Source organism: Colobus angolensis, unplaced genomic scaffold (assembly GCF_000951035.1).
Source record: "Colobus angolensis palliatus isolate OR3802 unplaced genomic scaffold, Cang.pa_1.0 Scaffold394, whole genome shotgun sequence".
In the NCBI taxonomy this organism is placed as follows: domain Eukaryota; kingdom Metazoa; phylum Chordata; class Mammalia; order Primates; family Cercopithecidae; genus Colobus; species Colobus angolensis.
The window spans coordinates 776,852-790,509 of NW_012117310.1; the positions used below are offsets into that span (position 1 = coordinate 776,852).

A 13,658-nucleotide genomic window follows, 5' to 3' on the forward strand; every position below is an offset into this window, starting at 1 on the left:
AATTGAAATGTACAAGTGAGATAGTGTCTGCCATGTGTATATACCTCCATTTTTGGTAGGGTTACTGCAGCCCCCTAAACTTCTTACCCCTAAGAAGTTTGAATTGAACGAATTAGTGACTGAAGCCAATAAATTAAGAGTTATTATAAATTCTAACTTGTGTCTCTTGAATTGACCAATTTTTCTGGCATTTCACCACTACCAATCTAGTTTATGCCAAAATTATCTCTGAGCCAGATTATTAAATCAACTCCTTTACCTTGGATTCTTGTCTCTAGGCTTGCCCCATTCCAAACAACTCTTAGATCTAAATTTAGGTTTTTTTTTTTTTTTTCATAGTTACAAATTTAATTTTGCTGTTTTTCTGGTTGCTTTTAGTGACTCACCACTGTATTCAAGATAAGGTTCATATCCCTCAGGTTTGATTGCTTTCAGGGATATCCGGCATTTACTTGCCTCCTTTCTTGTTACTTTCCCCTCTGTTCAGTTCTTCTACTTGTGAATGTGGTGAACTCCTTGTACTTTTCTGAGCACGCTGTTCTCTCTTATCTATAACCCTGTTTTATGCTGGCCCTTTTTTCTGTGCTGACCATATAACTTTTACTTTTCTTTTGAACCTAACCTAATGCTGCCCCTTAACCCCAAATACTGTCACCAATATTCTCTACTTAATTCAGATTCTTAGGAGGGTATTTTTTCATGTTTATAAGTTTCTGAAATCAAGAAACATAGTACATCTGCACCTAGATATGTAATTATCCTGGAAAATTTGTTTTTTAAAGTGATTAGCTTTTTTAGTGGTTGATAATGTTTTATAATCGAAGAAATGCATTATGGTACTTTATTATTTTTTTTTGCTTACTTATTTCCCTTACTTGTGAATTGTAAATTTTATAAGGATAAGAAGTTAATCTCTATGTCTTTACCTAATGCATAGTATGATTTTCAGTAAATAATTAGTTAATAAAGGCTATAGACTAATCTGAGTAACTTATTGGTTTATTACTTGACAACTCTAGCAACTCTGTTTTGTTTTTCCATATAAAGTGTTTCTCGGGAAACTCTAAAAAGCAGGAAGAAATCAGATTACAGTCTAAATAAAGTGAATGCCCCTATCTTAACAAATACAACGTTGAATGTAATAAGACTTGTTGGTAAGTAGCTACACCTTTAAAAACAAAGAAAAAGAAACATTATAACAGTTAAATTAGTTTGTTACTGAATGACTTTTACTTGTGGTTTTCGTTGTCTGGTATACTCCGGTACTCTCTGCAATAAGGGATTTAAGGTTATCATATGTCAATGCTTCTCATTTTAAATGTTCCAAATACCATAATACTAATAGTAATGCCAGTTTCTCTTTTTAAGTTACCTGTTTATTAAGTCTTTGTATCTTCCAATTTTTCTAAAATATTTCAGTTAATTGAAATGTGATGAAGAATTCTCTCGGTAGGTTAGAGGTACATGCAAGATAAGATAGTACCAGTTTCACATTTATTATTTCACATTTAGTTTTTTACTTTGTTGTTTCATAGATCTTTACAATCTTCTGTCAGGCAGAGTGAATAGTGACTTTCTGGCATTTTCAGACTCAAGGGATTTACAAGCTAAATGTTCAGATTATAGGAAATAGTGTTCTTATTACAGATAAGACATTTATTGATGATTTTGTAGAAGGGAAACAATATGAAGAAATGACATTTTAAATATTCAGGTTTGAGGATGATGTGGATTTTTTGTTAATGTCAGTATTTCAACATCTTGTATGCTTTTAGCCTTTCTATCTCACTAATAAGTCTATCTATTTGACAAATAAGTTATAGAGATGTCTTCTCATATTAACCTTCATTATTCCAATCAGGAATTTTAGTGGTTTTCCATAAAAATCTCTATCTATGGAGATGGTATTTATCTATTGCCTAGTTTGATTAATCTTAGCTCTGTTGAAATAGTCCGTGTTCTTTAAGATAATTATTAAATGTAATTAATGAATAGGATAAAATGTATGGAATGCTTTTTAGGAGTCACGGCTTCTCTAGAAAGAGCAAAAAATGTTACTGAACTGAGAAGAAAAGAAAGGTATACATTTTCATGATGCTCAGAAAAAAGGATAGATTCTAAAAAGCTATTCTGTGACTAATTATTGCCAGGGAACTAAGCTTTTCTTCTTCTTCCAAGAGAACTGACTGAACATAGTGTCAGAAATAACTCTCTAGAATTTGTAGAATCAGAATTGGAAGAGTGCTGAGAGGTCATTGGTGTAAGTTCCCATGAGGTCGGTTGTCTTTCTGTAATGTCTCTAATATGTGGTGGCTGTCTAGCTTCTGTTTCATGACTCCCAGTCATTGGAAACATAGTGGTTTGCAAGACTACTCATTCTATCATTAGACTGATCTCATTAGTAGAAGTCTCTTCCCTAAGGTAAACCAAAACCTGTCTCTCTGTGATTCTAGCTTTTCGTCTGTCCTTTTGGTCTAAGAGTTCTGCCCTTAGAAGCAAGAAGAATAAGTTCATACTTAAAAAAAATTTTTTTTTCTATTTCTATTTATTCTGTTCTTCTATTTCTTTTATCTTCTATTTCTTCTATTCTTCCATGTAATCACTTTTCAGATATATAGTGGTAGTTGTCCTGTCCTTCCTTTTCTCATATTGACCACCCCACAATCCATTTTTCAGGCTTCATGGGCTTGGTTCCTTTATCTTGTCCTCACTGATAGAAATTTAGACATTTCAGAATAATTGTCATCCTCCTTAGCCTTCTAGACTCAGCAGTTTTCAGTGTCTGAGCACATCACTTGAGATGTAGTCAGCTTTTGCTAGATTATGTTGAAGTAACAAGCAACTCTTGGTGCATCAGTGACTTTCAACCACAAAGTTTTATTTTTCTCTCGTGATATGCATTGTCTCCTGATTATATGTAGCTCTGCTCCGTGTGTCTCTTCATTCTAAGATGTAGGCTGAAAGAATAGCACCAACCAATCTGGAACATGGGAAGAAGAGCAAGAACAAACTATGTTATGACTCCTGAAACTTCTGCTTCCATGTGTCACCCTTGACTTCCTCTGACATGTCATGGCCAAAGCAAGTCAGGCTTGGCAAAGGGAGGGAGAAGTATGCTTCTGCCACAGGAAGCACCGCAAGTCAAGGGAAGTGGGCAGGGCTGTATCATGCTCTTATGGGAAATTGGAAAAAATAATATAGTCAAACACATCTAAACAGTTGTTTATATTTTTTACCTTACCTAGTTCAAAAGGGGCTGGAGGTAGTCATGTTGCTGTTTACTCTGAAGGCATGTTTTCATAATAATCAAATCAAATAAAATACAAGGCTAAGGCAAAGTTGAGGAGTGGGCACATCATGCTTTATCATATCATATTTAATGCAGACATCAAATACAGTGCTTAACTTCTTGGTAGGCATAGGGGAATTCAGGAAACAATGTATTCCACTATCCTTATTATCTGTGAAAAAGATACAGGCCTTTATAATAATGGTAGAAATATGCTCCTGGTGCTGAATTCAGACGATAGTAACAAATTCTTATATGAAGATTGCTGATCAACATAGTGGGCCTTGCTTTTGAACAGTGGGTTTATAGGAACTGAGAAAAGCCACATTCAAGAGCCTTTAAAGTATGGCACAGTCCTGAATAAAGCCTTACTCTGTGAAGAGAATTTGACTATTGCAATTTCAACTTTCTACACTACCATATCTTTTACTGGACTTGCAATTAGGAAACAATGCCGAGTATGACAATTTAACTTTTATATCTTTTCATTTAGGACTGGGATTAGGTGCTGCCATTATCACCTCAGTTGGGATCCCCAGTAGACTTTTAGTCCTACCATTTTTTCTCTCCCTGGGATGTTTTTATCTTCAGTTTTTAGATATATACAAAACAGAACTTTAACGAAGCCACTGTCTCAGAGGTCTGTGACTGGTAAATGCACTATTCCATCCACTGTTGTTATTGCATAGAAGTGCCTGAAGATTATAAACTGGCAAAAGTCATGCCTCTTCCTACAAAGGGAGAAGTATGGTTGTATAAATAAGACAGATTAATTTTTGGTGCTTGAGAAGATGAAGGAACTAATTATTGAGTATTTGGGAAACACATATTAGAACATTAAAGGCATATTTAAAATGTCCCTTTCAAGTAGTATTTACTTGGCAGATAATTAGCAGAGAGTAAACAAAAGAGTGTTAATGGGGCTTCCTTACCCTAGGTGATAACTAAATTTATTAGAAAGGCTCAGGGAGGCTTTGCACTAGTGGAGAGGACTGATCAGAAGACTTGTTTGTATTATATAAAGAGAAAATTCTGTCAGCCTGATGGTTTCTTGCAGACAGAGAAAGAGAAATTTTAGGAAATGTGTCTCATCAGTGAAGTAGCCTTGGTATTCACGGTTTTCTCTCCTGGAAGCAGCTCTCACTTGAGCAGGTGTGATAGGTCTGAGGAGCAGCAGCTAGATTACTGAAGTCCATGCTTATAACAACTGCCGACAACAGCAAAATTACCACTTTAGTAGCTAGAAAAAATATACCCTAGCACATGCATCAGTATTTAAAATGAAAATAGGATATGTGCATCTAAGGGATATTTAGGTGTAATATATATTCTTTTAGGTATAATATACATTCTTTTCCTTGGGGGAAGGTAAAATACTAGATGACAGACTGTTGAAGTTTCCCAGCAGTTTAGTTTGCTGGCATACTCTTTATCATTGAGCATTTTAAATGAAAAGGTAATGCATGAAAATGGTTAAAAATTAAAATACTCCAAGATATAAGCAGAGCCCCTGAGCTGCAAGTCTCCTTCCCCAGGCAAAACGACTCAGTTTCTCCTGTTTTCTTCTGGAAATATTAGTGTTAGTACAAATATATTTAATACGTATATCTCCTCTCTCCTATTTTTTTTTGTTGTTGTTGTTGTTTTGTTTGTTTCAAAAATTGGATTACACTCTACTGTTTTTATCTGGCTTTTTTACTTAAAATATCTTAAGGTTACACTTAAAATACCTTAATGTATTACCTCTCTTAGTATGTGTGGATTTCATTCTTTTTTCCTATTGTATAGTTGTAATATTATAAGTGCCACAATTTATACGTCTTCTACTTTTCAACATATAGGTTACGTCATTTCATACTACAAACTGCCACAGCAAGTTATCCTTGAAAAAATGTCTTTGTGCATATACAGATAGAGCTATAGAACAAATTCCTATAAATACTTCCTCTAGCTGGATCAAAGAGTATATACATTTCCAGTTTCGATGGACATTCTCAATTTGCCAGTGAGGTTACTAATGAGCTTACTAACAGAGTTCTGTTAGTTTACTCATTCATCAACAGTATTTGAGGGTAGCTCTTTTCTTAGTCTCAGCAACACTGTATATCCTCCAGCTTTGGGTACTTGCTAGTCTGATAGGTTAAAAATGGCATCTCATTCAAAAATGTGTTTAATTATGAGTGAATTGAAGCATCTTTTCATATGCTTAAAAGACATTTCTATTTACTTGCAAACTAGTTATATCCACTGCTCGTTTTTATATAATAAAGAAATTATAGGTTTTAATTTCAGCATTAAGGAAATGAGTTCCTTTTTTGCCATGTATATTGCATTCATCAGTTTTAGTCCAACAGATTTTTTGTTTTTTTGAGTCACTACTTTGTTTCTGGCTAGCTGTTGGAGATACAGTCATGACGAAACCATAGTCTTTCTACTTAAGGAGCCCAGTGAGGGAAATAGCATACAAATAAAAAAATTTACACTGTGTTGTTATAAGCGTAAATAAACAGAAAAGAGGCGAGAGAAAGAATGATGATTAATTTTCCTTTTTGGGTAGGAAGTGAAAGGACTGACTCACTGTGGGGGCTGACACCCTAATTGAGTTTGAAAGATGAATAAGTTCTCATAGATGAAGAAGTTGGTAAAGGCATTTTGGACAGAAAGAACATGTGCAAGACATGGTGTATTCAGAGACCCCAGTACTCTAGTTTGCTGGAATGTAAGAAACATAATGGGGGCGGGAGGCAGAAGCAGAGGAGATGTGACGAGAAAGATGGGCAAGAACCAATTATCAGAAGGCCTCATAGACTGTCCTATGCAGCTTGGACATAAGCGCCTTAAGGGATTTCTAACAGGAGAGAGACCCCAGCAGATCTGTTGTTTTTAAAAAAGTGTAAATAAGGGATTGACTTTAGCTAAGGGGAAACTGGAGAAGGTCAAAGACTGGATGGCAGACTGTTGAAGTCTCCCAGGCAAGGGATGATGAGGACATAAGCCTGGATATGGATGGCAGTGGCCATTGTAATAGAGAGAAGGGCAGATTAGAGAGATTTTAGAAATACAACAGACAGAATCGGTGAATCAGTGATGAGCGATCACTCAAATTTTAGGATTGTGTGATTAACTAGTGATAATGCCAGAAATGAAAAAGGGAAGATGAGAGGAAGACCAAGTTTGCAGAGCTGATGATACGGTAGACTTTGGACATATAGAGGTACCTCTGGGACATTTAAGTAGAAATAGTCTATAGGTAGTTACACAGATGGATGTGGAGGTCAGGAGCAAAAAGATGATCAGGATACATAATTTGAGTCATTGTTATAAAATAGTTAAAACCATGGTAGTGGATGAGTTTTTCTTGGTAGAGGCTCTTAACCTTTTGAGTTCATAGAAAATCAGACAGAAGTTCTACTACCCTTCCTACACACAAAAATGTATAACACAAGATAGCTGAGTGTGGAAACCTAGGAAACAGCAGTGGATATGGATATATTAGAAGGGCAAACAGCAAGATCAGACAGTGAAGGAGGTCTTAATTGAACAGCAGAAAGGCAGGAGAAAAATTAGGTGAAGCAGAAGTCTTGAAAACCAAGGCATGAGGGCCTGTCAAGAAGAAAGAAGAACTATGCATTATTGTTTTATTCATCTTTTATGGTGGTCTAGCCTTTGATTTTTAAATTTTGCCACGCACCAGAATCACCTAGAGGGCTTGTTAAAACACAGATTGCTGGCTGGGTTTGGTGGCTCACACCTGTAATCCCAGTACTTTGGGAGGCCAAGGCAGATGGATCACTTAAGGTCAGGAGTTCGAGAGCAGCCTGGCCAACATGGCAAAACCCTGTCTCTACTAAAAATACAAAAATTAGCCAGATGTGGTAGGGCATTCCTGTAATCCCACCTACTAGGGAGGCTGAGGCATGAGAATGGCTTGAACCCAGGAGGCAGAGGTTGCAGCGAGCCAAGGTTGCAGCAAGCTGAGATTGCACCACTGCACTCCAGCCTGGGTGACAAGGCAAGACTCTGTCTCAAATAAACAAACAAAACACAGATTGCTGTCCCCCACTCCCAGAGTATCTGATTTAGTAGCTCTAGGGTATAACCTGAGAATGGGCATCTTTAACAAGTTTCCAGGTAATGTTGATGCAGCTAGTCTAGGGACCACACTTTGAGAACCTTTGGTTCCTTTCTGTTATTTTCCTAATCAAAATGTAAAACAATGTGTATTTAATGGGAAACTTCTTGATTGCAGAACATAATTAAAATGGTAGCTTCTTTTGTTTTTTTGAATATAAGTTGTTTTTAAAGTATCCTTGTTTCAGATATTTGGATGAAGTTATAGAGTTCAATGAAGTCATAAGTGCAGTCTTACAGAAGTATCACAATACTTTTTTATGTGTTTTAAAATTTTTAAACCATGTTTTATGATTATCTTTTAAGAAAACAATATTTTCATATGTAATGTTTAAGGAAAAAAGTTTGTCATTCTCTTTACATGCTAGTATTTCTGTTTATAATCATATTATAATAATGATATAATTATATCATAATATAATTATATCATTATAATATATACTATATATTATTTACATACTAATACTATAAGATAATACTATGAGATAACATATATTTAGATGTTATTTACATGAATTTATATTTTTAACATTTAAAAATATTTTCTGAATTGCTACCTGTATGTACAGCCTTATCTTTTGAGAGCATAATCCTAAAAGCACCATCCCTCAGTACGTGTCACAAGAAAATGACATTGGAGATTTGGGGGGCTGAGATATAATATTTAAAAAATAAACGTGGTAGCCAGGCACTTAGGTAATGGACTTGTTAATTTTTTACTCTGGTCTTCACTTCATTATTCAATACTTTTTTCTGAATTGTCCAAGCTGAACCAACTTTCCTTTCCTTTATACCTCTTTTATAGCTTTTCCAGTTTGTCTTATGTGCTATTATGGCTTTATATGCCATTTATATTCATTGATGGTTTCTCAAATTAGTGTACTGAAATAAGAATAATGACTATTCTTCCAACTCGGAATCTGTTCCTGCTTGTGTCCCATCAGGTTATAAACTCCAGTAGATGAGAGCCTTAAATCATTTTTGTAGCATCTATATGTGGCACCTGGCCAAGTGCTTTTTACTTTTGTAGGAACCCAATAGATGTTGGACTGACAAACCTTAATTTTTAAAATCTCCAATATAGAAGAAACCCGTTTTCTCTCTTGTCATATCCACAATGGGAAAAATTTCTCCCCCGTGTTTCCAGCATTGTTATAGAACTCCTACACTCTTTTACAAACGACACTATACAAACAACATCAGTTCTCTTTTCCAGGAGATTCAATTTAAAATAATTTCTTTGAAAATGTGTAAGTTTAATAGAGTAAAATACAATATATTTAAGAAAATATTTATTTTTATAAGCATATATATATATATATATAGCAAAAGTAGAAAAGCAAGAGAAAAAATGATACATACAAGGTACTGCCCATTCCCCTGAATCCTAGCCCTGTGAAATCTTGGGTCAGAGGCCAAGAACATTTCTTTATCACTATATCATTCAAGAGCACAATATCCACCAGGTGCAAAGAACATATCTTTCTCATTCCTTTTTTTGGAAGATGCCAATATCGTATTCCTTTTCCTCTAAATATATAATCAGATATAGTCACAGAAAAAAAAAAAACAATAAATTAAACTTCTGCATTTACAAACTTGCTAATGTATTTGAAGCATTCAAGTGTGGTAACCACACTTCTCTCTGTGTCTCGCACTGATGAGTTAGCTAAGGCAGGCCCACTGTTCATTCTCTTGTTTCTAGTTCTTGTCCATGCTGCTACTTGGTTGGTTTCTTTGCCAGTCCCTCTGTGTATCTCTTCCCCATGGTTTAGTTATTCCCCAGAAAAGACTGATAAGAAGTAAATGTTTGAATTCCTGTCAGTTTGAAAATGTCTTTTTTTTTTCTCTTTCACTCGAATGATAATTTAACTATGAATAGACTTGTAGATTAAAAATTATTTTCTTCTGAACTGGAACTTCTAGCATTCTATTGTGTTGCAGATGAATTTCTCTCTCTGTCTGAAAGGTTTTAATATATTTTTCCTTGATACAGAATTTTATGTTAATGTGTCTAGGTATGATTTCTTTTTCAGTAAGTGTGTTTGATAGTTTGTGGACTCTTGATCTGAAGACTCCTGTGTTCCTCAGCTATTACACTAGTATTTCTTTGATAATTTCCACCTTTGTATTTTCTTTGTTCTCTCTTTTTAAAACGATTTTCTCCATTACTAAAATTGGTCCTTTATATCTGTTTTCTCAAATGTTTCCCACAGTATTGTCTTTTACTATACCTTTTAGGAGACCTAATTTAACTTTTTATTTTAAACATTATATTTTTACCTTTAAGAAGTCTTTTATATTCTCTTTTTTGGATAATCTTTTATTATTGAGTTCTACATAATTATTATATTTCTCTTTTTAGCTTGAATTATTCTGTTTCATTTGGGTTCAACTTTTCATTTTATTTTCACACTCTGAGTTTTCTTTGTGTGCCTGGTGATTTTTGATTACCTATTTAGATTTAAAATGGAAGCCTTACATAGCCCTTGTGGGTTTCTTGTGAGTAATTAGAACTATGTTCGAGCTGGCTCTTTCTCTTCAGTAGAAATTCTGACTGGGAATTTCATGTGAAATAGGAGAGGGCTTGGGTAGATTTACTGGCAGTCTTTATGAGGACAGATCCTCTAAATCCCAGCATTAGGTAGAAGCCTTAGCTTTTCAGTTTTTTATTTATTTTTAAGTTCGTTTGTCCCCTGTCTTTTTTTTTTCTCTCAGTTTGTTTATCATTTCTTTCTTTTTTTTTTTTGAGGTGGAGTCTTGCTGTGTCACCCAGGCTGGAGTGCAGTGGCGCATCTCAGGTCAATGCAAGCTCCGCCTCTAGGGTTCATGCCATTCTCTTGCCTCAGCCTCCTGCATAGCTGGGACTACAGGCACCCACCACCACGTCCGGCTAATTTTTTGTTTTTTTGTTTTTTTTTTTTTAGTTGAGACAGGGTTTTACCGTGTTAGCCAGGATGGTCTCGATCTCCTGACCTCGTGATCCGCCCGCCTCAGCCTCCCAAACTGCTGGGATTACAGGTGTGAGCCACAGCGCCTGGCCTATCATTTCTTTTAGAGAGGAACCATAAGGGTTTCTATTTTGTTTTGCGGGTAAATTCTAGCAACCTACACCTCTAACTGCTGGAAAGGAGAGGGGAATAGTGGTGGTGGTGGGGAATGTAGACTGATAACAGTTTGTCCCATGTGAACCTGTAGCTTGATCCTTTTTCAGCCCCGTTTCTCACTCCTACCTTCCAGCTTGATTCTAAGTAGTTACTTTCCTAGTGAATAGCTTCCACCTCCTTTGTGGCCGTCTTATGGTTTTATTGGCTTCAACCTGTTTTTCCATCAACCTGTTCCTATCTACTGTCTGTCATCTAGAACAGACGTTTTGAGATGTCAAATGTTTTGAGCTGCTGGCTACTTGTTTTTGTAAATAGAGCTTTATTGGCACACTCATGCTCATTTGTTTGCATATTGTCTGTCTGTAGCTGCTTTTGTGCTACAGTGGCATAGTTGAGCAGTTGAAACAGAAGACAGCAGAGCTAAATAGTTGCCACAGAGACTGTGTGGTATGCAAAGCCTACACTATCTACTCTTGCGTCCTTTACAGGAAAAATTTGCCCACCTCTGGTCTAGAAATGTTTTGACATTTTTCATTTTCTTGTGCTCAAACCTACCAGCCTCACCTTCTCACCCTCTTCTCTTCATAGATAAGTAATTAATTCATTGTAATGTTCTCTTTTAATTCAGTAAGATCTGAGGAGGCATATAAGCCTCCTCAAGCCTCCAAATGTCTAGTGTCTGCCTGTTCTGTCCTCTTGAACTGGAAAGACAGAGTCCTCATTCTTATCACTCTGTAATATACTGATGGTCTGCTGATTGATTATTGTCTCCATGTATGACCTTTTGAGGTGCAACAGCCAGGACTCTGTGTAATTCCTTGTTCCTTAATACAAGGCCGAGTATACAGTAAGCCTTCACAATGTGTTTGTTGAATGAATAAATTAATATCCTTATGTTTGAATTTTCTTTTCAAGGTGGTGAGGAACAGCTATTTTTTTCTTCTGACTACACATGTAAAATTCCTTTACCTATTAATAATTCATTTTTATATCCTTTTTCAAGATTAGGTGTATAAACAATGGTTAATCTGATCGGGAATGGAGAGGACCTCGTGTTCTAGATGCGTGCCAGCCTACTTATTTGCATTCTACCTCGTTCTACTTTTTCATTTTTTTTTTTTAACTGAGTAATGTAATATATTATTTTTTTCTTCACAATGTTGTATTATTTTATATGTTAACAAGTTGTAGCTTAAGTAAACATATGTTTTGTAGCTGAGGAACTACCTGCATAATGATCTAGAGTGTTTTAGGAGCAGTATATTTCAAATATTTTTCAAATGTGATTTTTCAAGAAAATGTCTGACTGTATGAAATGATTGCAAAGGATGATTGTGAAGCAGAAGAATTTTTAAATAGGAATAAGAATAAAATCTTAGTTGAGTAGTTTTACTGTGTTTTGATGTGTATTTGTGTTTGTGTTTCTCTTCTCGACCATCTATTATTTAAAATCATTTCCCACATAAATTAAGAACGACATACTAGGTTCTTAAAGAAATGATTTTGATAGTAGACATTTCCATTGGAGTACATTTGTCATTTCTTGTACTGCAGTGAATGTGTTTTCTCTTGAGTCATGGTGTCTTTAATAGTACCAATTTAAAATCATGGCAGTACGTTAAGTAGAGTCAGCACCTGAATTATTGGCTTATTTGGAAATTAAGTAAATGGCCTGTTTTAAGATCTTCTGCAGAAGAAAGTATAGAGCATTTTTAAGAGATATGCTTCTTTTCCTATTATTTCCCATAAAAAAGAAACAGAATTGGGGACTTGTAGTTATTTGTTATTTGATTCATCCCATCTCTCTTGAACTCTTCCAGTACATTAGCAAGTTTGTAAATGCAGAAGTTTAATTTATTGTGTTTTTTTTTTTCTGTGACTATATCTGATTATATATTTAGAGGAAACGGAATGAGATACTGGCATCTTCCAAAAGAAGGAATGAGAAAGATATGTTCTTTTCACCTTGTGGATATTGAGCTCTTGAATGATATAGTGATAAAGAAATGTTCTTGGCCTCTGACCCAAGATTTCACAGGGCTAGGATTCAGGGGAATGGGCAGTACCTTGTGTGTATCATTTTTCCTCTTGCTTTTCTACTTTAGCTATATATGTATAAGCTTATAAAAATAAATATTTTCTTAAATATGTTGTATTTTACTCTATTAAGCTTACACATTTTCAAAGAAATTATTTTAAATTGAAACTCCTAGAAAAGAGAATCAATGTTGTTTGTTTGTACAGTATCATTTGTAGGAGAGTGTAGGAGTTCCATAAAAATCTGGGAAACAGTAAAATGTAGTCAGAGGAAAATATCATTGTAGTATTTACATTAGTACTCTCCAGTATAATTTTCCAAGATGATGGAACTATTCGTAATCTGTGCTGTCCCATACAATAGCCATTAGCCACATGAAACTACTGAGTACTTGAGACATGGCTACTGTGAAGGGGTACAATATTTCATTATATTTAAATATTTTAGTACAGTAATTTTATTGTCTTTTTATAATTATAGACTAACATTTTAATTTTGTTCTACTTAATTTTTGATTCTTTTTTCTTTTCAGGAAAATATATGCAGATGATGAACATTCTTAAGCCAATTGCCTTTGATGTTATTCATTTCATGTCTCAACTATTTGATTATTACTTGTATGCAATATATACCTTTTTTGGTCGGAATGATTCAGTAAGTCCACCTTTAGAGGGAAAAAATTTTTCTTTTAAAATGTTTTTTATAAATGTCTTACACAAATAACATTATTTTGGGGAATGCATAAAAAACAAAATTATTGATATCAGCTTTCTGTCTGCCTTATTGCCTTACTTTTATATTAATTTTAAGCTTTGGTATGATACATTCAAATTTTTGGCAGAAAAAGTGCAACGTCTGTTTCTAACCTTGACATGATTTGGCAATGAAAAATGTACAGATTGCTTTATTTAAATCTGGTTCCATGTAAAATACAAAACAGTAAATGAGACATTTTAAATATTGGCTAACAACCTTAGCAGTCACTAGTACATCTAAAAGTTAATGAAAAATATTTATTAAAATAATTGAAAATCTGAACTGAGCCATCTACCTGCCATAGAATTAGTGTTTTTCTGCACCTCCTTTTTGCGTT

At 34.8% G+C, this 13,658-nt stretch overlaps 1 protein-coding gene across 2 annotated transcripts in view; it reads left to right on the plus strand.

The window, feature by feature from the left end:
- The window catches only part of CCDC132 (coiled-coil domain containing 132), a 121,384-nt gene that overhangs the window by 77,977 nt on the left and 29,749 nt on the right, over positions 1 to 13,658 (plus strand). For both annotated transcript variants that reach the window (XM_011955061.1, XM_011955060.1), the window contains 2 exons: positions 1,048 to 1,154; positions 13,098 to 13,219. In XM_011955061.1, the coding sequence (XP_011810451.1) occupies positions 1,048 to 1,154; positions 13,098 to 13,219 (229 nt within the window). The remainder of the gene's footprint in view (positions 1 to 1,047; positions 1,155 to 13,097; positions 13,220 to 13,658) is intronic.